Genomic DNA, 23,770 nt, shown 5'->3' with positions numbered 1-23,770 from the left:
AAAATAATGCAAAACCTATAAATTTTAAAGATCCGCTTAGATTGACATGAAATTTGGCATATACATATTGTTTTTTGGTAGGGGAGCAAAGTATGCTAAATGTGCAGTCACTCGAGCGCTTTGGAGACCTATTGGGTTGTGAAGAGTAGGTCCTAAAACCAAAAAAAGTTAAGTAACATTTTCCATTTTAGTGGGCGCTTGCCATTTTTTAATTTAATTTTCCATTTCTAACAATGGTTTTCTCCGATTATAACGCCATCTATGCATAATTTGAAAAAATGTTTCGGATAAAACTTACTTATTTTTTCGTAAGGAATCCAAATCCGCAATAAAAAATGGGGGCTCCTATTTAAGATTTTAAAGTAACCCCCCACCCCACCTCCGTGGGGGATCTTGTTTGGTGTCATTTGATAGATTTTTTAAAAATATTAAATAAGTGTATTTTACAGTTTTTCGATCTGATGTTCATTTCGCGAAATATCGCGGGATTCGTATTTAAAATATTTAATTTACCCCCCACCCCTCTCTGTGGGAAGTCGTGTTTGGTATCATTCGATAGATTTTTAAAAAATATTGAGCACATATTTTTTAGTTTTTCGATCTGTTATTCATTTCGCGAAATATTCACTTTTTTCTTGTGCAACTTTGCGACTCACCCATTTCCTTACGCCTGGCTCAAATCGTCAGATTTTTTAAATATACACTCTTTTGCATGTACTTAACTTACCTTATCTTAATCTGACAATTTCGAGTTTTTTTAAGGATAGATTTTTTTTTTCGGGCCCCCCTTAACGAACTCCCCTGTGTTAAGAGCCAATATATGGTAGAGGTACATCTGCAGGGTACCAGGTTTCTCTCCATATGATAATCTGACGCGCTCGAGTAACTGCAAAAATCCCCGCTTGGGCTCCCCTACCATATATAGGTAGCATGGGGGCGAGTTTCATCCCTTCTCGAGGGTGAAAAAATATACGTTCAAAATAAGACCGGAAATGGATAAACTAACTAATTCTAAGCAACTTTTGTTTCATAGCATTTTTTCATTAAGTTAAAACTTTTCGAGTTATTTGCGAGTAAGTGTGTTCACAAAAAAACACATTTCCAGACGGTTTCGTGCAACTAACTTAAAAAGTAAGTATTTTATCGAAAAAATAACATTCTTAGCAAAAATATATCCCATAAAAAAGTGAAAAAAATGGTTTAAGTATGAGATTACCTAGTAAAAGAAGAGTTATAAGTAATGAAAAACACATTGATACTCGCCAAATTTCAAATTGAATATATCAACGTGAAATAACCAAAGAATAAAGCACTTTTTGGGAAAAACCACTTTTTAATTGTTTAAAAAACTTTAATTTTGTTTTAGTAGCAAAAGTAAGCAAGTTACGCTTAAAATAACGTTGGTCCCTTCCTTTTTTCGTAAAAAGAAATCGTGAAAATCACCACCTAATCAGCATCCCCAGTGAAATTAATCCTACTAAATGATTCTTTTACAACTTATTCTTATTCGCATACTGCCCAGAGCTTTTCATTCTCCAATTGCTTAATTTTATCATTAAGGCTTTTCAAGATTTTGCTTAGACTTTCTTGTATACTGTTTTTTTTTGTACTTTTTTGGTATTCTCTAACTCCTCTAATATTTTTTTTCGTGTATGGAGCCCTTTATATTTTTTACTTCGTAAATAGTATATTTATTTGTATTGTTCTGTTTTCTAGCGACACTCTGAAACCGTATGTTGTTATTTTTTTGACTGGGCCATTGGTCCTTGGAAGATGGGTAGGTAGGCCCTTTTTAATAAAAGAAAAAGTATTGATTCCAAATGTTTTTTATTTTGAACTGCCTCCTCTTGACAGACAAAAGTTTATGGCATTATTTTTTATGGCATCATTTAACCCGAGCTTCGAATCTCCTACTGACACTTGTTTTCTGTTCCAGTTTAAGTCAAAAAGCTTAACGTTGCAGTTTACTGAAGTTTCAAAATTGGCACGCTCCTGTATTCTACATAATATATAAAATGTGTGATGCGAAGTTATCTCTGTTGAGTTGAGTGTAAACAGATGTACGCTATTAATTATGAACTGTGCAACATTTTACGTATAAATTTTATTTTATCTGTTGCATTTGGTATGAGAGCTTCCTAAATCGTGGTGTAATCTGTGGTTCGTAACATACCAAGGAGCATTGCAGATCTGGCGCAATGCTTTTGATTAGAATCGTTGAAGTTTTTGTATATTGGTGTTACTTACTGTTCCCCATATTTGTGCTGCATATAGCCATACCGGTTTTAAAATACATTTATAAATCAGAAGTTTGTTCTCCAGGCTGAGATTTGATTTTCGACTCATGTACCAATACATTTTCCTGTAGATTAAGCTGAGTTGAAGACGTTTTTTCCAAATGTGAGTGCCCCAATTAAGTTTACTATCCAAATTAATTCCGAGGTATTTTACGACTGTATTGACTGGTAGTGGAGTGTTATTTATAGAAACAGGTGGCGCGACACCTTTTTTAAGTAAATGTTATCTTTGTTGATTTTAAACTGTTTACTTGGACTCGCCACAGTTTAAGACAGCTCTCTAGTTTATGCAGATGATTTTGGAATACCTTGGATGCTTCCGTTGCTATAGAATTTGAAGCCATGATAACTGTGTCATCCGCATATGTAGCAATTGTTGTATTATTGGTGGTTGGGAGATCTGATGTGTAATTAAGTAGAGTGTTGGTCCTAATATGCTTCCTTGTGGAACTCCGGAACATATTGGAAACAGGTTGGTAATTTCCCCACCTCTTTTGACTTGAAAAAATCTATCTGTCTCATAGGATCTTCATAGAGAACTTATGGGATAAGGAAATATAGATTTAATTTTGGAGATAAAACCTGTATGCCAAACTTTGTCGAATGCCTGTGAGATAACTAGAAATGCAGCTGTACAGTAATTTTTGTGTTCGAGCGAATTTCTGATAGTTTTTACCACTCTATGAATTTGCTCGATGGTACCATGTTGTTTTCTAAAACCAAACTGATAATTAGGTAAAACATTGCTTCTATCCAACAGGCTGTAGTCTTCTCAGGAACAGCCGCTCAAATACTTTGGATATAATAGGCAACAAACTATTGGACGATATGAAGATACTTCCGTGTGATCCTTATTAGGTTTTGGGATTAGAACAATTTGAGCTACTTTCCATTGGAGTGAAAAATAACCAATATTGAATTAAATATATAAGTAATTAAACTTAAACCTTCGTTGGGTAGATTTTTTAGTACCAAGCTAGATATTATATCATATCCAGGTGAGTTCTCATTTTCCAGATTATCAATTACTTCTTTAACTTCAGATTGCTTAAAAATTTTAATAGGTGGAGCCATTTGATATGGTGCGTTTACGATTTCATCAATAACTTCTTCTTTTTCAGCTGATACTTCCCTCTGATGCGGTTGAAATACCTCGCATAAATGATTTGCGAAAGTATATGCTTTATCTTTGTCAGTTTTAGCCCATGTGCCATTTGGTTTCCTGATTGGCATATTCATTTGTTCGTTGTCTTTAAGTTTTTTTGTTAGTTTCCACAGAGAATAATTTGTATCATCTGCAGGTGAGAGGTTCTTTAAATAATTGTTGATTCGATTGTCTTTATGTTGAATCAAGTTTCTTTTGAGTAATCTGCAAGCTCTATTAAGATTTGTTTTATCTTCTGGGTGCCTAGTGAGCTGCCACCCCTTTCTTAGTTTTCTTTTTCCAGTATAAGTGTATTTATGTGAGCAGGATACGACTCGGATGTGAAGATGGCAATGTTATTATTATGAATAAAAAAGTACATAGGTACGTCCAAGGTCCAAAAAACAAACCGAGAAAAATCTATAGAAAAAACAGAAACTTTAACGTATATTTCCATAGACATGTATAAATACCAAATAAAATTATTTTTAAGTGCAAAGAACCTATAAAGTACCTATCATTACTTTAGCTATTGATATAATGACTATTTCAGTGTCAGGCTTAATTACCACCTGCAAATGTGCAATTCGGTTCCATTTCGTAACTTCGTAAGCAGTTACTAAAGACATTCTAAATGAATTTGAAGGTTGATTTTACATTGCACCAGAAATGACAAGGAGACAATTAGCTAAATTTTTCTGTGTCTATAGTGAGCCTAGATCGAGTTTTTGCATGATTAAACACAAAGTTCGTGTAATAAATAGCAGAAATATCATAGATCACACATACAGTAATTATACAGGGTGTAACCAAAAGGTAGGTCATATATTAAATCACATATTCTGGTACCAAAAATTAAGTTTGATTGAACCTTAACTTAAGTACCTTAGTACAAATGTGCACATAAAAAAAGTTACAGTCCTTCGAAGTTACAAAATGAAAATCGATTTTTCCAATATATCGAAAACTACTAGAGATTTTTTATTGAAAATGGACATGTGGCATTCTTATAGCAGGAACATTTAAAAAAAATAACAGTGAAATTTGGGCATCCCATAAAAATTTTATGGGGGTTTTGTTCCCTAAAACCCATCCCCCAAACATTTGTGTGCGTTCCAATTAAATTATCATTGTGCTACCATTAGTTAAACACAATGTTTTAAAAAACTTTTTTGCCTCTTAGTACTCTTTCAATAAACCAGTTTTTACCGAGATATTTTGAACATTTGTAAAATCCACCACATAGAGGGGTTGTTTAAAGGAACAAAACCCCCAGTTTTTATGGGGTGCACAAATTTCCCTGTTATTTTTTTATCGGCCATAGGAATGCCACATGTTCATTTTCAATAAAAAATATCAAATCTAATATATTTCGACATTGGAAAAACTCTATTTTCATTTTGTAACTTCAAAGGTCTGTAACTTTTTTATGTGCACATTTGTACTAAGATAAGTTAGGTTCAATCGAACTATTTTTGTCCCAGCATATGTGATATAACCTGCCTTTTTGTTACACCCTATATAGTGCGCCTAGATTGAGTTTTTGCATGATTGAACACAAAGTTCGTGTAATAAATAACAGAAATATAATAGATCACATATATTGATAATTATGCAGTAATGAGCGCGCTTATAACCGACAAAATAACGCAAAAGGTGGAAAACATAATACATTGTGAAATAAAAGCGATGAAACTAATAGAGGTGAAAATTATCGGTATAAACGTATCAATTAACATTACATTACATAGTTTCCCACCTTTATGGAACCATATTAGCCTCCTAAATTGTTTAAATAACCGTTTTTGACTGTACTTTTCAAAGTCAACTCCGAATTGCATAAAAATTTGGTTTTAGATTCTACTGACCCTCCACCTCAAAGTTGGACTTGTGCCGTTGGTTGCTTTTACTTGGAGGGGGAAGGGGCGAAAAAACATACGTTCAAGATAAGTCTGGAAATGGATAAATTGACTAATTCTAAGTAAATTTTGTTCTATAGAGTTCTTTAACTAGGTCAATACTTTTCGAGTTATTTGCCAGTGAAAATATGTATTTGTCAACAAGAAAAAAACATGTTTTCAGATGGTGTTTCGCAAATATCTCAAAAGTGAGTATTTTCTATAGCACGAAGTCTATGGATCCAGTTTATAATCCAGTAAAAGCAAAAGTGTAGCTCATGAAAAATACGGTCTTATTCTTCAAATTCAAAACCGAATATTTTAACGTGAAATGACCAAAAAATTAAGCAATTATCGGGAAAACTTATTAATTTTTTTTAAGTTGTGTAAAAAAAGATTTATTTTTATTTTATTATAATAGTTTCTAGTATCAAAACTAAGTGAGTTACGGTCAAAATAAAGCTGGTTCTTTTTTTTTTGGTAAAAGAAACCGCGAAAATCTCCTACTATTTAGCATTCTAAATAAAATTAATCGTTACCGCTTTACCATTTACTTTATATGTGTGTATTGTTAATATGAGCTTTAAGTTTGACCGCTTCGAAGTGCATATTTTTGGAAAAAAATTGATTTTATAGTAAAAATTATTTTTCTAAAATTTTGGAAAAATGCTCTTTTTTCCAAAACAACTTACCAAAACGTAATAGTGTTACAAATAATCTCAAAGAGTAAAAAATGTAGGTTTTGCTTTTATAAATATGCTAGTTTCATTTTAAATATCTGTAAAACAAGAGTTGGTTAAGATATGGCTGCTCAAAGTTTGCATACGTTCGTGACTAGTGACGCGTACAAGCCCTTTGAACAATAACCCTTTCAAAAATAAGCACTTTGAACCGGTGAAACTTACAGATCATATAAAAAATATATAAGTAAAGAAAAATTGTTTGTAAAACGGTAACGATTAATTTCCTTGGAGGTGCTAAATAGGGGGAGATTTTCACGACTTTTTTTTAACAAGAAAAGTGGCCAACTTTATTTTGACCGTAACTCGCTTAGTTTTGATGCTAGAAACTTTTATAAAAAAATAAAAATAAAGCTTTTTGTAACGCTTTTTTAAAAAAGTTTTAATGCGGTTTTCCCGAAAAGTGCTACATTTTTTGGTTATTTCACGTTGAAATATTCGATTTGGAATTTGGCGAATAAGAACATATTAATCATGAGTTACAGCTTTACTTTTGCTGGGTCTATAGACTTCAGTAATAAATAATTTGTTTCATTTTTTTTATACTACATTTTTCTATCTATCTATAAGCGACGTTCCTACAGCCTCTGCCGCTTCTCTAATTTCGACTGCCATCGTTTTCTGTCCGTTATGTGCCGTACATTTTCTTCCCAGGCAACTGAAGGCATTCCCCCTTCTTCTTCTTTGTTGTGGTAGGTATATAATTTAAAGCTTTCTTTGCCCATCTATCTTCATTCATTCGTTTTATCTGACCATACGATACTAGTTGTCTCGTTTCAATTCTATCTGCACTGGAATATACAGTATTTGTCCTCCTTCTAATATCTTCATTCCGGATGTGATCTTTTTTGGATATACCACACGCTCTCAGATAATCCATTTCTACTACTTCTATTCTTTTTCTATCTTTTTTCGTGATCTGACAAACTTCTGCTCCATAAGTCATAATAGGCTCTATCAAGGTTCGATAGATTGTCAATTTCGTTTTTTGTCTTATAATATCTTTAGACTTAGACCATAGTAGAGAGCTTAGAATGTTTACCGCTTTTTTGCCCTGCTGCGTTGTTTTCGATGTCTCTTTTGGTAGTTTCTTTTTTAGATATTATAAATCCGAGATACTTATATTCTTTACATGTTTTTGTGGTTCTAATTCCTAACTCTGGATCTTCTTCATCATCCCCTATTTTAAGATACTCTGTCTTTGACATATTCATATCGAAGCCCCATTTTTCATATTCCTTCTTTAGTTTTCTAAACATGTAGTCCATATCATCCTCATCATTCGTTACGACTACCTGATCATCTGCGAAAAACACAGTTGTTAAACATTTAGCCACCTCCTATGTCTATTCTCACTCCGGATACTGGTTTCCTCCACTGCTCTAGCGATAATTGAATATATAAATCAAAAATGAATAACCATTTTCAATTTCGTTGCAACACGAAACTACAGCCGCATCATTATTCCAGTTCAATCAGAGAGTGCAGCAAGCACCTCTACCGGTTTCGAAACTTATTAGTCTCTCATCAGGAGGCACATATACTGCTCTCTCTGACCCAACTAGGACAAACCCCGGCGTGCAGTCACGGATTGCAACGAACGAATATACATTTTAAATAAGGTCGGAGACAAACAACATCCTTGCCTAAGCTCATACATTTTTAATAAGAATATTTTTTTGATAAACTTCTCACCTTTTTGAGTTATTTGCGAAAAACCACCTGAAAACGTGTTCTTTTTTGTCGAATAATAAACATTTTCAATCGTAAATAACTCGAAAATTATTGACTTAGTTAAAAAAACTCTATAGAATGAAAGTTGTTTAGAATTAGTCAGTTTATCAATTTCCTGATTTATTTTAAACGTATGTTTTTTCATCCCCGAGAAGGGGCGACTGTCACCCCCCAAGTAAAAGCAACCAACTGCACAAGTTCAACTTTGAAGTGGAGGGTAAGTAGAACCAAAATCCAAATTTTCATGCAATTCGGGCTTGACCCTGAAAATTACACGGTATCGCCGTATTCCCCGTTCAGTTACTGGGCTACGTCTATTTAACCAGTTTTTTATCCACCCTGTTCTTTGCCTCCTTTTTTTCCTCTTCTTGAGAACCAAAGCAGATGCGATTAGAAACTCTAGATCCATTCTCCTTGACTGCACAATTGAAACTGACACTTTATTGATCAATATTATTGAGTCGTGTGAGGGCTACCGTTTTTTTCCTTTATTGATCAATATTATTGAGCCGTGTGAAAACTACCGTTTTCTTACCATTTATTGGTCAATAATATTGCATCAATATCAATATCGGTCAATATCAATAATATTGACCGAGTAAAGTACGCTTAATATGGTACGCGTGTATGGCATTTAAAATTCATAGGTTAATTAATTTATATCGGCGATGAAGATGAGTCGCCATCCACAGAATGCGAGAAAACCATCATATTAGGTATATTCCATTTATTAGAAAGGAATCCAAAAAGACTGAAAAAATTACAGGGTAATTAATTAGTGTTCTGCAGCAAGGTTTTATTAATATAATTTGTTCGGTAATAAGGCTTTATAGTCCAGGGTAATAAGGTTCTTTCCATGCCATTTCAACAGCCAGGGTACTGAAGCGTATTTTTGACAGGAAATACCTATAGGAACAAATTGTAGCTATTTCCTGCGTAGGATCTGGCGGCCATTTTTATTTATAAACAGTTTAGTGCCAAAAAACGGCTTTTTTCCTTTTTTTTTCAAATTAATGGAAAACAGTAAGACATATTGTTTTCTTAGTACAAACATCTTCGAGAGAATGGAAAAAGCTTTAAAATGGCGTATTACAAAGTTTAATATACTCATTTATTGTTAATATAATTGCGAAAAAAGTTCGAAATTTCAAAAAAATAATTTCGCAATAACTATTTTAAAAATAAGTGTACAACTTTGAAACTTTTGTCAAATTAGGGTTCTTTGGTGCTTAATATGTGACAAAAATTTCAAAGCGATTCATTCAATTGTTTAAATTTGATTCAAATTGTTTATCCCAGAGAGCTTTTTTTACAATAACATAAGTCAGAAAAAAATGCTGGTAGAACCATTCTACAGGTGTCAAATGAAAGAGCATGAGCTAAATTTTTAAATTGATTTAAAAAAAGTGAATAAAAAATGCATTTATTAGTAATAATATAATTATGCAAAAGTATGGTCAATTTTTCCTTACAAACTTTTTATTTTTTTATATAATATATTAGATATATTTATTACAATTTTTCATCAAGTATCATATACATAACATTACTTAGTAGTTGTGCACCTAAAACACGGTAAAAAATAGATTTTTTTTTAAAAAGTTATTCAAAAAGTTTACAATAAAATATTGACGATACTTTTGCATAGTTATTTATTACTAATAAATGCACTTTTTATTCACTTTTTTTAAACCAATTTGAACGTTTAGCTCATGCTCTTTCAATTGACAGCTGTAGAATGGTTCTAACATTAGTTTTTTCTGACTTGTGTTATTGCAAAAAAAAGTTCTCTGAGATAAATAATTTGAATAAAATTTAAACAATTGAATGAATAGCTTTGAAATGTTTGTCACATTTTAGGAATCAAGAACCCTCATTTGACAAAAATTTCAAAGCTGTACACTTATTTTATAATAGTTATTGTGAAATTAATTTTTCTGAAATTTCGACCTTTTTTTGCAATTATACTTACAATAAATGAGTATATTAAACATTGTAATACGCCATTTTATAGTAATTTACGTAACGAGTTCCGAAAGAGATATTTAAGGGACGAGTAGGAAGTTTCCAGGGCGAGCCGTAGGCGAGTCCTGGAATCCTGTGAATCTCGTAAAATAACTTTTGGATCGTGTTACGTACAATATTTTTTCTGCAGCCGTTTTGTACGTTAAAAAGAATATATGGATAAACTTTACTTATGAACTTTTATTAAAGACTTTCAAATTACTCTCGTGAATTCAACATTAGAAAAATCTACTCATGAATATAAATAACACAATTATAAACAATTATTTACATTGATATTGTTAGGAATATTAACAGAAGTGGCAGTATTGAAATTAGTGTTAGACGTGTCAGTACTTTTAGTATTTTTTGAGATATTAATTTGGTTGAGGCCATTTTCAATCTATGAAGCTATGTGAATTTTATTTCTTAAATAATTTTCTACGTATCCCCTCTGCTACATTAGTTTCACTGCTGATTTCCATTACTTGGAATTGAAAAACGAAAATCTGAGCGAAAACACACACGAAATTTATTTGACAGGCGTTGTCATAATAAAATACAAAGTTGATGTTATTGTCAAAGTCGTTACCTAGCTACCCAAAATCGTCCCGAAAGTAAAAAAAGCGTCCCGAAAGTGAACAAATTAGTCCCGAAAGTAGCTACTTTCGGTATGAGTTGTGTAAAATGGTACTTTCGATTCAATAAATCATACCGAAAGTTTTATTTTCGGGACGGTTGCAGAAAAAAACTTTTTCCGTTCTCTCGAAGATGTTTGTACTAAGAAAACCATAAGTCTTAACGTTTTTCATTAATTTGAAAAAAAGGAAAAAGGCCGTTTTTGACACTAAATTGTTTATAAATAAAAACGGCCGCCACATCCTACGCAGGAAATAGGTACAATTTGTTCTTATGCTAGGGTCACAGTCACGTCTAATGCCGTTAATTAACGTATTATTTGCCATTTCTGTAACGCAAATAATGCGTTAATTAACGGCATTAGACGTTACTGTGGCCCCAACATTATAGGTATAACCTGTCGAAAAAACGCTTCAGTACCCTGGCTGTTGAAGTGTCACGAACAGGGTATAGTAGGTTTGTTCGTAGTACGATCCAATCGATCAGCAACCGTTGCCAACCATCAGACGCATGCGCAGTTAACAGTTAGCGCTGCGCAGTTAACAGTTCGAGTTCGTAGACTACGAACGCGCTTGCGTCTGACGGTTGGCAACGGTTGCTGATCGTTCTACGAACAAACCTATTATAACATCGTGAAGAACATCACCTTTCCACTGCCGTGCGTTCATTATATTCTCTGGTGTTAATCCGGTCAACTTAGACATCAAAATAGTTGGCCAATAACAAAAATTGCCGGAGAGCCGAATTTTGGTGGAGAGCTAGAGTTTACCATAACAAATAAAGTTTTAAAAGTCCCCATCGATCCCATGTGTGCAACAAAAGTTATTCAGGGTCAAAGGTCAAAATTTGAGATTTTTTGGGTTTTTCTCGAAAACGGTAAGTTTTATCAAAAAAAAAACATCAAACCAAAGTTGTATATCTTAACATTCTCTACAAAAATATCCCTTACAATTTTTTTACTAAGAGTTACCATTCCTGAGATGTCGCGATTTTAAAAGTTACTTTATACATTATATGCACATATTATAAGCCACGTATATGTATACATAATGTGGCACTTAAGACAAGTATAAATGAATATTTGTGTCTCTTTTATATAATATATTATACTACAGTGGAACCCCGATAAGTCGGCCCCCGATAACTCGGAAGTCCGGCTAACCCGGACCGATTTTCATCAGACAAAACAAACATCTTTTCACTTTGACTGAGTTTTTTACCAAGAAATGAACAATACTGTATACCTACTACTGGACGTAATTAAGATGTACTGTGCATAAATGTATTTCAGGTTTCTGCAATTATAATGTGTACTTGTTTATTATTTATATGTATTTTACTAATTTTTACCATATTCTCCGGCTAACTCGGATTTTCGATAACCCAGATCGGCCGCGGTCCCGATTAATCCGACTTATCGAGGTTCCACTGCATTCTGAAAATATTTCTTCAAAAGATAATCAGTCCCAAACTGAATTTCCTCTATCCACGTGGCCTTGAAAAACATTTGGCTGTACCATTGTTGAAAAAAAGAACAGATTGTCGATTATTGTAAACAATGGCTACAGTATTGTCCGTAGGTTTCGTTCATATTATCTGTTTCTTTTAGTGCTAAAGGTTCAGTTCAAGTGAATATAAGTACTTATTACAAGCGTCTACCATTTAGCAGACATTACGGGCTTACAGTGACAGTGGTATTTGACGGCTACAGTGACTCGACAAAGAATATTAAAGCTACAGAACAACGTCGTCGAATTACAAAAACATCATCGGGTTCCGAGATTATCTTTGATGAAAATATAACAGTTCCAGCGAATCAACAACAATTTTTCGCTATCATTAATAATAAATCTCGTTTCATTTCCATGTTAACTGACAAATTACAGCTGCGAATATTGAAGTGAAACAAGCTAAAAATGACGCAGATGTCCTTATAATTGAGACAGCAATTGAAAATTTTAAGGCAACAAACACAACAGTAATTGTAGTTGGTGAAGATGTTGATTTGCTAGTACTGCTTATTGCAAGGACTCCAGTAGATAAAGTTATTTATTTTCTGAAACCTGGAAGGGCTCAACAGCGAACAGAGATATATTCTTCGAAAAGTTTATCGGCTTATCCCAAATGCCAAAAGTATATTTAATTTTTGTATGTGATAACCGGCTGCGACACTACGTCAGCAATATACAGAAAGGGCAAAACGTCAGTACTTAAATTATTTGAAAAAAAAAAAGATTTGACTGACTGCTCTAAAGTTTTTACAGAACTTGATTCCACACCGCAAACAATAATTACGGAAGGAATTCGCTTTCTTCTTGCGGTTTATGGAGCTCCAAAAAAATTAGTTGTCTTGATAAATACCGATACTTAACTTTTGTAAAAAATACGCGAAACAAGAAACAAGTACAACTATTATGTCTTTCTCCAACATCAGCATCTGCTTTTCAACATTTGTATCGAGTATATTATCAAGTTCAAACATGGCTAGGCAATGAACTGAATCCAGAAGACTGGGGTTGGAAATTAATAGATAATACTCTGGAACCGATTAAAACCTTACTCCCACCTGCTCCAGAAAAACTCCTTAACACAATTTTTTGCAATTGCAAAAAAGGTTGTAGTACCAAATGTGGATGTAAAAAAGTCGGGTTGCTGTGTTCTCTAGCGTGTACCAACTGCTCAGTCAGTCTTGCTCAAAAGTCCAGTTCAGTACAACAGAGGAAGACTCCTGTGATTTTATTGAAGAGACCAATGACTCAGTCACATTTGAACAATTTTTGAACATCCAGCAAGAGGAAGAGGAAGAAGATGAAATCGAAGAAGACTTGACTGTTGAAGTAGACTTTCAAGAATATGAATCTGATTAAAATATCTAAAAAAAAAATCAAAACAATAGTTAACCTAAAATCAATAGCAATATCAATAATCAATATCAATAATAATGTAATATCTAGAACTTGACCGGTATTGTTTCCTTAAATTATCCTAAAATTGTCAAAACAGTTAGTGGAGTAGGCCTGCAGGGGAAACCACGGTAAAAAACGCGCCGAGTACACTACCTCACAGGTGGTGTGGAAACGTGTGCATATCATGTATAATATGACTCTTAGAATCGCGATATCTCAGGAATGGCAACTCTTAGGAAAAAAATAGTAAGGACTATTTTTGTAGAGAATTTTAAGATCTACAACTTTGCTTTAATGTTCTTTTTTAATAAAACTTAACGTTTTCGAAAAAAAAATCCAAAAAATCTCAAATTTTAACCTTTGACCCCGAATGACATTTGTTGCACACATGAGATCGATGGGGACTTTTAAAACTTTATTTGTTATGGTATACCTACCCTAGCTCTCCACCAAAATTTGGCTCTCCGGCAATTTTTGTTATTTCAAATGTCTATATAGACCGGGTTATGTGTAGCAGTAAGGCGGTTCTCTGGTGTGTTGCAGTAAGAATGTTAAGAAGAATAGTCGGATAGTATGTATACAGGGTGTAACAAAAAGGCACGTTATAAATTAAATCATATTCTGGGATCAATGTTTTACACATGAAAACATTGCAGCAGCACAAACATTTCACGGCCAAGTAATGTTTGATATTTGCTTATGGTCAGTGGCTTTGGTTAATAACATTTTTATTCAGAATTAGGCGCAAAACATATTTTATATTAATTGTATTAAGCGTGATTAACAGTATAACACACATTTATGCATCCAAAAATCTATACAATTATGTTTTTAATTATTTATTTTTGTTTCAGTGGTCTTTTATCATCGCAAAGAGAAGTAGCGATGATATCAGAAATGATCCACACAGCCTCACTTGTTCACGACGATGTCATCGATCAGTCAGACTTTCGAAGGGGTAAACCTAGTGTTAATGTCAAATGGAACCACAAACAAGTAAGTTATTTATTTTTTTCCAATATATTTACTACTGCTAAAATAAGTACTTAAATACATACACTATTTTGGATTGTACCCATTGCAAATTAGAAACTTTGTCTTTCTATACAAAATACAAAATATAGAAGAAGAATAAAAAAAATATGTTTGTTTGATTTAATAAAACAGCATATCACAAGCAAGTAAATATAGATACAAAAACTTGAATATACGTTAAACATAAATATAAGAGCGAGTACAAAGGTTCCTAATTTGCTAATGTACGTGTTCTCCATGTGCCTTCTCCACCAGGTTGACAATGATAACTGTTATCCTTATAAAGGGCGATTCATTTAGGTCCGGTTTCACAAACAACAAATAAATCAATTAATAGAATATATAAATATACTATTCGTCGAATAAAATTTAATAGACGTTTATATTTATATTTATATTTTGTTTCAATATAATTTTGATGATTTAAAGTTAAACTGGCGAATTTACTTTCTTATAAATATTTACAGCGAGATTAGCTTGCCAATTTATTCGAAGAGTAAAGTATTTATTTGATAAATAAGCAAAATAATTCTTATTTGACGTTAGTAAAATGGAGAAATGTCAGTTTATTGGTCGAATAACTTTATTCATAGAATAAACTACTATTTGTCGTTGGTGAAACAGGCCCTTCGAGGTTCTTTTGTCAAAAAGAAAAAACAATGAAAAAAATGAATTTTATTTGAAAATCTTTATTGTCATTTAAAAGAACAATTCCTTACAATTACTTCTTAAAGATAATTTCTTTCAAATGCTGACCGTGACTGCTGTTAAGATGGTCGTTTCTAAAGTTTCAATTCTCGGTGACGCGTTCGATCATTTAAATTGGTATTGGAAAAATGACTCGGGTAATATTGGCCTCCGATGCCTCACTCGTAGCCGGTTTATTCATGTAGACTTTGGACTTAGGTAGCTCCTAACGAAAAAATCAAGAGGTGTGATGTCACAGGATATAGGCGGCCAATTCACTGGTCCGAAGCGTGAAATAAATTGCTTACCGAATCGTTTTCGCAGTAAAGCCATGCTTTCACGGCAATTGGCGCCATATTTTTGGAACCAAATGTCATTGAAACTACGAGCTTCAATTTCTGGCACCAATTAGTCCGTTATAATGGCGCGATAACGGTCTCCATTTACAGTAACATTCTGGCCGACCTCTGTTTCAAAGACATATGGACCGACGATTACACCGCCCCATAAACCACACCAAACAATTGTTTTTTCTGAACGTAATGGCAACTTCTTCGGGTTTCTCATCAACCGAAATGCGGGCATTTTGTTTATTCACGTCCCCATTAAGCCAAAAATGGTTATCATCGAAACACAATTTTTTTTCGAAAACAGTGGATCTTCTGCAAGCTTATCAAGAGCACTTCGACTGAAACGGTGACGACTCGGAAGGTCGATCGGCCTCAGATCTTGCACTAATTGAATTTTGTAGGTTTTGAACTAATTGAATCGATTCTTAGTTATATTCGCGTACACCATCCGCTACCGCCGCTATGTTTTCTTCAGTATGTGCTGGATTTGATTTATTTAGTCATGTGTTATCCAATAATGAAAACTGGGTTTTAAACTTACTGATTGTATAGCGAATTGTGCGTTAGGTATAGAGATGCATCAAGTCAAACTAGTTTGATTTTACTCAACAAACTTGACTTGACTTGAAAATCAAACTTTTCGTATAAAAAAGTTTGACTTGACTTGATTTCGATATCTTTAGGTTTGACTTGAATTCAAACATCTTCAAACAATTTGAAAAGTTTGAATATTACGCAACGTGTTTATTTGTTCAGTGGCGGATCAATGGGTGGGGTAGTAATTGGTGGGGGAGGGGAAGGGGAAATCCCCCCTCCCAACAAGGTCCAAAAAATTTTTTTTGGCGAATTTCAATAAACATCGAAATGTATTGGCTGATATGCTATTTAAACCGCAGACAGACAAATAAAACCCAATAAACGCGCCAGTTAGGATAATAATTATTAAGAAAGCTTATAGCGTCTTATAGTATGATACAATTGATCCAAATAATGGCATAAACCAGACATCCAAAGTGAAAGTTATCATCCAACACCAAATTGTTCTATATGGTCCACATAATGTTCAGAAAAAAGTCACACCATTTTGAGCGCCGGGTTTGAAGGGGAGAGGGGGGAGAAATCGGTAAATTCGTAGTTTTTTACGTTTTTCGTCAATGTTTTTAAAACTATACGGTTTAGCATGAACAACCCTCGACAAAAAATTGTTCTACATTAAATTTGAAATAAAAAAGGCCCAATGCATAATCCTTCTAAAATGAACGGTTCCAAAGTTACGGAGGTAGTATAGTATAACTGGTCAAAAAAAGGCCTAACCCAAACATCCAAAGTAAGAGTCTTCCTCCAACACCAAATTGTTCTATATGGTCCACATATTGTTCAATAAAAAGTTACACCATTTTCAGCGTCCGGTTTGGAGGGGAGATTGGGGAGAAATCGGTAAATTAGTAGATTTTTTATGTTTTTCGTCAATATTTCTAAAACTATACTTTAGCGTAAACAATGTTCTATACAAAATTGTTCTACATAAAATTTAAAACAAAAAAGGTCCGATATATAATTGTTATAAAATCAACGCTTCCAGGGTTACGGAGAGTGGAAAGCGGAGATTTTCGATATTTTTTATATTTTTTGGGCAATTGATGATGATATTGTGTGGTGAGGTTGACGTTTCTTCAAGGGGTTATCACTAACATGCCACTGAAATAGCAAATTTTATTTACAAAACACAATAAATACTGTTAAAGAAAATTTCTTTCATCAGTAATAATATTATAAATTGCCCAAAAAATATAAAAAGTATCGAAAACTTCCACTTTTCACCCTCCGTAGCTCTGGAACCGTTGATTTTATAACAAATATGTATAGGACCTTTTTTGTTTTAAATTTTATGTAGACTCCTTTAGAAACCGCATAGTTTTAGAAATATTGACGAAAAACGTAAAAAACTCCGAATTTACCGATTTCTTCCCCCTCTCCCCCCCAAACCCGACGCTCAAAATGGTGTGACTTTTTTCTTAACATTATGTGGACCATATAGAACAATTTGGTGTTGGAGGATAACTTTCACTTTGGATGTCTGGGTTTGGGTCTACTTATACCATACTATTAATGCATATTTATACATTAATTTTTTAAAAATTTAAACCCAACATTTGTAGCCTGTATCCGAAAGAAATTTAAATTGTAAGTATAAAACCATATAGACCTGGATCCCGCGTACCAAAAAAAAGTTGATTAATAGCAAGCTGAAAATTTGTTAATAGCTTAACGGTGTCTAGTCAGACAAACTTTGATGTATGGGAACACTGGAACAGGAAAAGTTTTAATTGTGGAACAGGTTAAAAATTTGGAATGCCAGACTACGTAAACGTTCCATGTATTTTGTCCGACAGAACTTTGAATTGATTTGTTACCATTTCATTAAACACTCATGCAAAAATCAGACTGGTGTTTATCACCAACTGGGCATTTTAATGAGTGGAACATAAAGGATATGTCAAATGACAGGAATCATGTTGGTTAGTAATAGCAGTCTGATTTTTGCATGAGTTTAATGAAAGAGTAACAAATCAATTGGATGTTATGTCCGACAAAATACATGGGACGTTTTCGTAATCTAACGTTCCAAATTTTTAAACTGTTCCACAATTAAAACTTCCACCGTTCCAGTGTTCCCGTACATCTAAGTTTGTCCGACTAGACACCGTTAAGCTATTAACAAATTTTCAGCTTACTATTAATAAACTTTTTTTGGTACGCAGGATCCAGGTCTAATAACCCAATGGTTAGTTTTGAATTTTAAAGAAATACCAACGAATTTACAGCAATACTTTTGTATTGTATTTTCGAGTGAACTAGCAGCTTGGTACCCGATATTTTTTCGAACTGGCCCTAAGATAAATAAATGCCTTTTTTAATAAAAGAAAGTCGTAAAAATTCCAAATCATTTTATTTTGAGCTGTCCATTGAGACACATGTTACTGTGCTTGATCTGCTAAGTACAAATTTTAAGATTTTTTCACTTGAATACTATTTTGTCCTATTGTAACATAAGCGGAGCGTGAGGGGTCAATATAATACAATCCAGGGGTTCTATGTAAAATATAAACGAAAGTTGAAAAGGTGGAAGATTGTGATTCGGTAGTTTTTTTATTCAAGTTAAAAAAAACAATGTTACGTAATGCGCTGTTCGAACCATCCTACTCCCTCCCCGTGTAACGCGCCGTAACGTTTTACATGACCCTTCCCCCCATCTTGCGTTACGTAATACTTGAAAGTAGATTAAAATTAAATTTGTATAATAAAAAAACTATCCAACGAATTCTTTGTATTAATCTAGTAACACTTAAATATAAAAACGTTATATGGATAAAACGAAACTTGCCAGCAAGCAGTTCTAAGCATTCAGGAATCATTTTCAAGAAATTTAAATTTACGACCCTATTTTGATTATAATCGCTTCCTCTATTAAGTTACTTTTATGTGGCACTCATTGTATTATTACTTTTCTTATCTTAATTGGCAACTAACATGTCAATCTCGACAAAAAGGTATATCTACTAAATAAATTATTTTTCAAACTCTTTAAAACTAGTTTGACAAACAGTTTGAATTTTCAAACCTGTACGATTGACTAGTGTGACTTGACTTGAAATATTTGTCAGAAGGATTGACTTGAAGTTAAGTCAAACTCAAGTCAAGTTCAAACATTCAAGTCAAACTTGTGCAACTCTAGTTAGGTAGGCCAATTATGTGGACCATGAGTTGCGCTAAGCTCACGAAACACGTTACTCATTGAACGCCTATTTTCCTAATACAGCTGAATAATTTCTAGACGTTGTGCTGAGCTAAGTCTTTTCAGGATGAAATGTCAAACAATACTGAATAAAAACGCAACGTCAGGTCATACGATTCATGCACGATCTTTTATCAAAACCCCACCAAAAAAGTACGTCTAAATGAATCACCCCAGAGAGATGGTATATGTACATATGTTGGAGGTCTTCCAACTTTTTTAAGTGTTTAAAAAATGCTTTATTTTTGTTTTTAAAAAAGTTTTTAGCATCAAAAGTTAAGTTACGCTTCAAATAAAACTGGTCCCTTTTTTTGGCAAAAGAAATCGGAAAAATCACCCCCTAATTAGCATCTCAAATGAAATTAAGCATTATATATATACACCGATTGGTGTACCGCACTATTTACTCCCATTCATAAGAAAGGCGTAACCACAAAATGTAGTAACTACCGAACCATTTCACTAATTTCACACCCAAGTAAAATTCTGTTGAGAATCATCAAGTGTCGCATGCAGACATACCTGGATAGACAAATACCACAAGAACAGGCAGGCTTCGTGAAGGGTAAAGGCACAAGGGAGCAAATTCTTAATATGCGACAACTCGTTGAGAAAGCACGAGAATTCAAAATTCCGATAATCATCTGCTTTCTGGATTATCAGAAGGCATTTGACTGTGTAAACTGGACAGTTTTGTGGAAAGTTCTACATGAGATGGGGGCTCCTGATCATCTGTCAGCTCTGGTGAAAAGCCTATATGAGAACAGTGAAACCAGAATAAGAATTGAAAACCATAAGTCCGATCCTTTTAAAATAGGTAGAGCAGTCCGACAAGGATGTATTCTATCTCCAAGTCTTTTTAATTTCTATGGGGAATATATAATGAGAAAAGCACTCGACAAATGGAATGGCGGTATTTCTATCACAGGAAAGAAGATCTCAAATCTCAGATATGCAGATGATACAACCTTAATAACAGCATCCTAAGAAGAAATGTCCAGCCTGCTGCAGCTAGTGGAAGCCGAAAGCAATAGATGTGGTCTCAAGATCAATAAACAAAAAACAAAAATTATGATAGTAGATTATTCAAATTCACTTCAGACAACAGGAGCCTTGGACCAGTTTGAAGTGGTTAACGAGTTCAATTATCTAGGATCCTACATCAGTAATACAGGATCTTGTGAAACAGAAATACGTAGGAGAATAGGCATGGCCAAAAACGCTATGAGTCGATTATGGAAAATCTGGAAAGATCGCTGCTTGTCGAAGAGCACCAAAATAAGATTAGTACGTGCCTTAATTTTTCCCATATTTAATTACGGATCCGAAACATGGACAATGAAATCGGACGACAGAAAAAGGATTGACGCCTTTGAAATGTGGTGCTGGAGAAGAATGCTTCGGATCTCATGGTCGGAACACATAACAAATCACTCAATCCTCCAAGAGCTTAATATTCAGACTCGACTTTCCTCTATTTGCCTCTCCACCGTCTTAAAATTTTTCGGCCATATTGTAAGAAGAAGTGATGATAATCTTGAGAGACTTATAATTTCGGGAAACGTTAAAGGGCGCAGAAGTAGAGGTCGCTCACCTACTCGATGGACGGATCAAGTACAGAAAGAGGGAAGCTCAGGACAGAAGCCGATGGAAAGAGGTAGTTGCTTGTATTATAGGGAATCACGACACTCAGCAATGAGGAAACGAATGAGGAGGATATATACACCGTTTTTAGGAGTCAACGCCCTTCCGGTAGGGATCTATGGAGGAGTATCACCGAGCTACAAGCCCTTATCCCTTGCCATACCGCTCCCCCATAGGCCGATCAGACACCAGTTTATTCCAGACCAAGTCGTAGATTCTATTGAATTTTATACTACGACGTTGGCCTTTTTATTTTTCTATTCATCGGCCGGGGCTCGATCGCACATCCTCTAGATTTTTCGATCGAGCGCCTCAGGCTTAAGTTCTTATTTTTTAAAACATTTGTTTCTAAATTAAAATTTTGCTAATGTTTAATTTAAAAAAAAAAATAAGTTTTACTATTCTGAAAATTTTGCATTTTTTTTCTGAAAGGCAAAAATTGGCTAAGATATGGCTGTTCAAAATTTGCACACCCTTGTGATTACTGACTCGTTCAAGCCCATTCAACTACAGCCCTTTCAAAAATAAGCACTTTGAACCGGTAAAACTTACAGATTATACAGAGTGTCCCAAAAGTAGTGGAACGGTCAAATATTTCGCGAACTAAACATCGGATCGAAAAAATGAAAAATACGTGTTCAATCATTTTCAAAAATCTATCCAATGACACCAAACACCAACCCCCACTACACCCCCTGGAGGTGGGGTGGAGGGTAACTTTAAAATCTCAAATGGAAACCCCTAGTTTTTCTTGCAGATTTGGATTCGTTACGTAAAAGTAAGTAACTTTTATTCAAGACATTTTTTCGAACTGTGGATAGATGGCGCTATAATTGAGAAAAACCATTTATCCTGATACCATAGGTAAATTATAGAAACGGTCTAATATCTCGAGAAATACACTTCCAAATGAGAAACCAAAAAAAAGGTTTTTAATACTTTTCGAAAACCTATCGAGTAACACTAAACATGACCCTCCAACCCACCCCCTGGAGGTGGGGTGGGGGGTAGCTTTAAAATCTTAAATAGCAACCCCCACTTTTTATTACAGATTCAGATTTGTCATGAAAAATTAAGCAACATTTATTCGAAACATTTTTTAGACTTATTGATAGATGGCGCTCTAATTGGAAAAATACGATTTATTAGCGCCATCTATAAGCAATTTTAAAAAATGTTTAGAATAAATATTGCTTAATTTTTCATGACGAATTCGAATCTGCAATAAAAAGTGGGGGTTGCTATTTAAGATTTTAAATTTACCCCCCACCCCGTCTCCAGGGGGTGGGTTGGAGGGTCATTTTTGGTGTTTGTCGATGGGTTTTCGAAAAATATTAAAAACCTGTTTTTTGGTTTCTCATTTTTGAAGTGTATTTCTCGAGATGTTAGACCGTTTCTATAATTTACCTATGGTATCAGGATAAATGGTTTTTCCCAATTATAGCGCCATCTATCCACAGTTCGAAAAAATGTCTTGAATAACAGTTGCTTACTTTTACATAACGAATCCAAATCTGCAAGAAAAACTAGGGGTTTCCATTTGAGATTTTAAAGTTACCCCCCACGCCACCTCCAGGGGGTGTAGTGGGGGTTGGTGTTTGGTGTCAATGGATAGATTTTTGAAAATGATTGAACACGTACTTTTCAGTTTTTCGATCCGATGTTTAGTTCGCGAAATATTCGACCGTTCCACTACTTTTGGGACACCCTATATATAAAATACATACACGAATAAAATAACTCGTAAAGCGGTAACGATTAATTTCATTTGGGATGCTAATTAGGGGATGATATTCATGATTTTTTACCAAAAAAAAGGGACCAACTTTATTTTGAGCGCAACTTGCTTACTTTTGATGCTAGAAACTTGTTGATAAAAAACGCAAATAAAGCTTTTTTTAAACACTTTAAAAAAAATGTAGAGTTTTGCTCAAAAAATGCTTAATTTTTTGGTTATTTCACGTTGAAATATTCGATTTGGAATTTGACGAATATGAACCAATTTTTCATTACCTACAACTCTGCTTCTACTGGGTCTAGATACCTCAGACATACACAGTTTTTTTTCACTTTTTTATAAGTTATATTTTGCTAAGAATGTTTTTTTTTATAAAATTCTTACTTTTTGAGTTATTTGCGAAAAACCGTCTAAAAACGTGGTTTTTTTGTTGAAAAATGAACGTATTCACTCGCAAATAATTCGAATCGTATTAACTTAGTGAAAAAATGCTATAGAACAAAAGTTGCTTAGAACTAGTTTATCCATTTCCGTACTTATTTTGAAAGTATATTTTTTCACCCCCGATAAGAGGTGAAACTTGCCCCTAGGGCAAAAGCACACATCGGCGCAATTTAACTTTTTTTCTTTGACGTGTCAGCTATGTGTGCATACAAAAATTTCATGTCAATCAAAGCGGTTCTTTAAAATTGGAAGGTTTTGCAATATTTTACCGTCCGTGAATGGACTAAATGGGCCCAATGTTCAATTAGAAGGGATGAACCGAAATATGGAGAAAGAGTTAGCGAAATAAAGATATATTTCATTAGAGAGTTAATAAAAAAATATGACCCTTCTTATACCAACCGTATACGCCTCTGTTATACTGCTTGAACCCCAAAACAAAAACTTTCATTGATTGAAAGCGGTATCTGGTGAATTTTAATGAAATCTCACTTTTAGCTTTACTATCATTTGTACACAGTTTGAGTGTTTGTCATTGGAATGTTTTCACATGCCCATCTATTTTCATCATATTTACACAACCCGATTTAGTCTTCGAGTGATGTAAAAATGTATATTTTGCACTATTATAATTATGTACGAAAACTTTCACGCAAATTTATTTGGACACTGTTATATTAAACTGATGGGTTATTCGGTACTCTTGTATGATTG

General features: G+C 33.9%; 1 protein-coding gene across 2 annotated transcripts in view; it reads left to right on the top strand.

The window, feature by feature from the left end:
• The window catches only part of LOC114334459 (all trans-polyprenyl-diphosphate synthase PDSS1), a 352,933-nt gene that overhangs the window by 259,338 nt on the left and 69,825 nt on the right, over nucleotides 1-23,770 (top strand). For both annotated transcript variants that reach the window (XM_050655543.1, XM_028284503.2), the window contains exon 4: nucleotides 14,217-14,358. In XM_050655543.1, the coding sequence (XP_050511500.1) occupies nucleotides 14,217-14,358 (142 nt within the window). The remainder of the gene's footprint in view (nucleotides 1-14,216; nucleotides 14,359-23,770) is intronic.

This window comes from Diabrotica virgifera, chromosome 7 (genome assembly GCF_917563875.1).
Source record: "Diabrotica virgifera virgifera chromosome 7, PGI_DIABVI_V3a".
Taxonomy (NCBI): domain Eukaryota; kingdom Metazoa; phylum Arthropoda; class Insecta; order Coleoptera; family Chrysomelidae; genus Diabrotica; species Diabrotica virgifera.
Note: the sequence above shows the minus strand (reverse complement) of the source record. Positions and strands in the feature narration are given on the sequence as shown.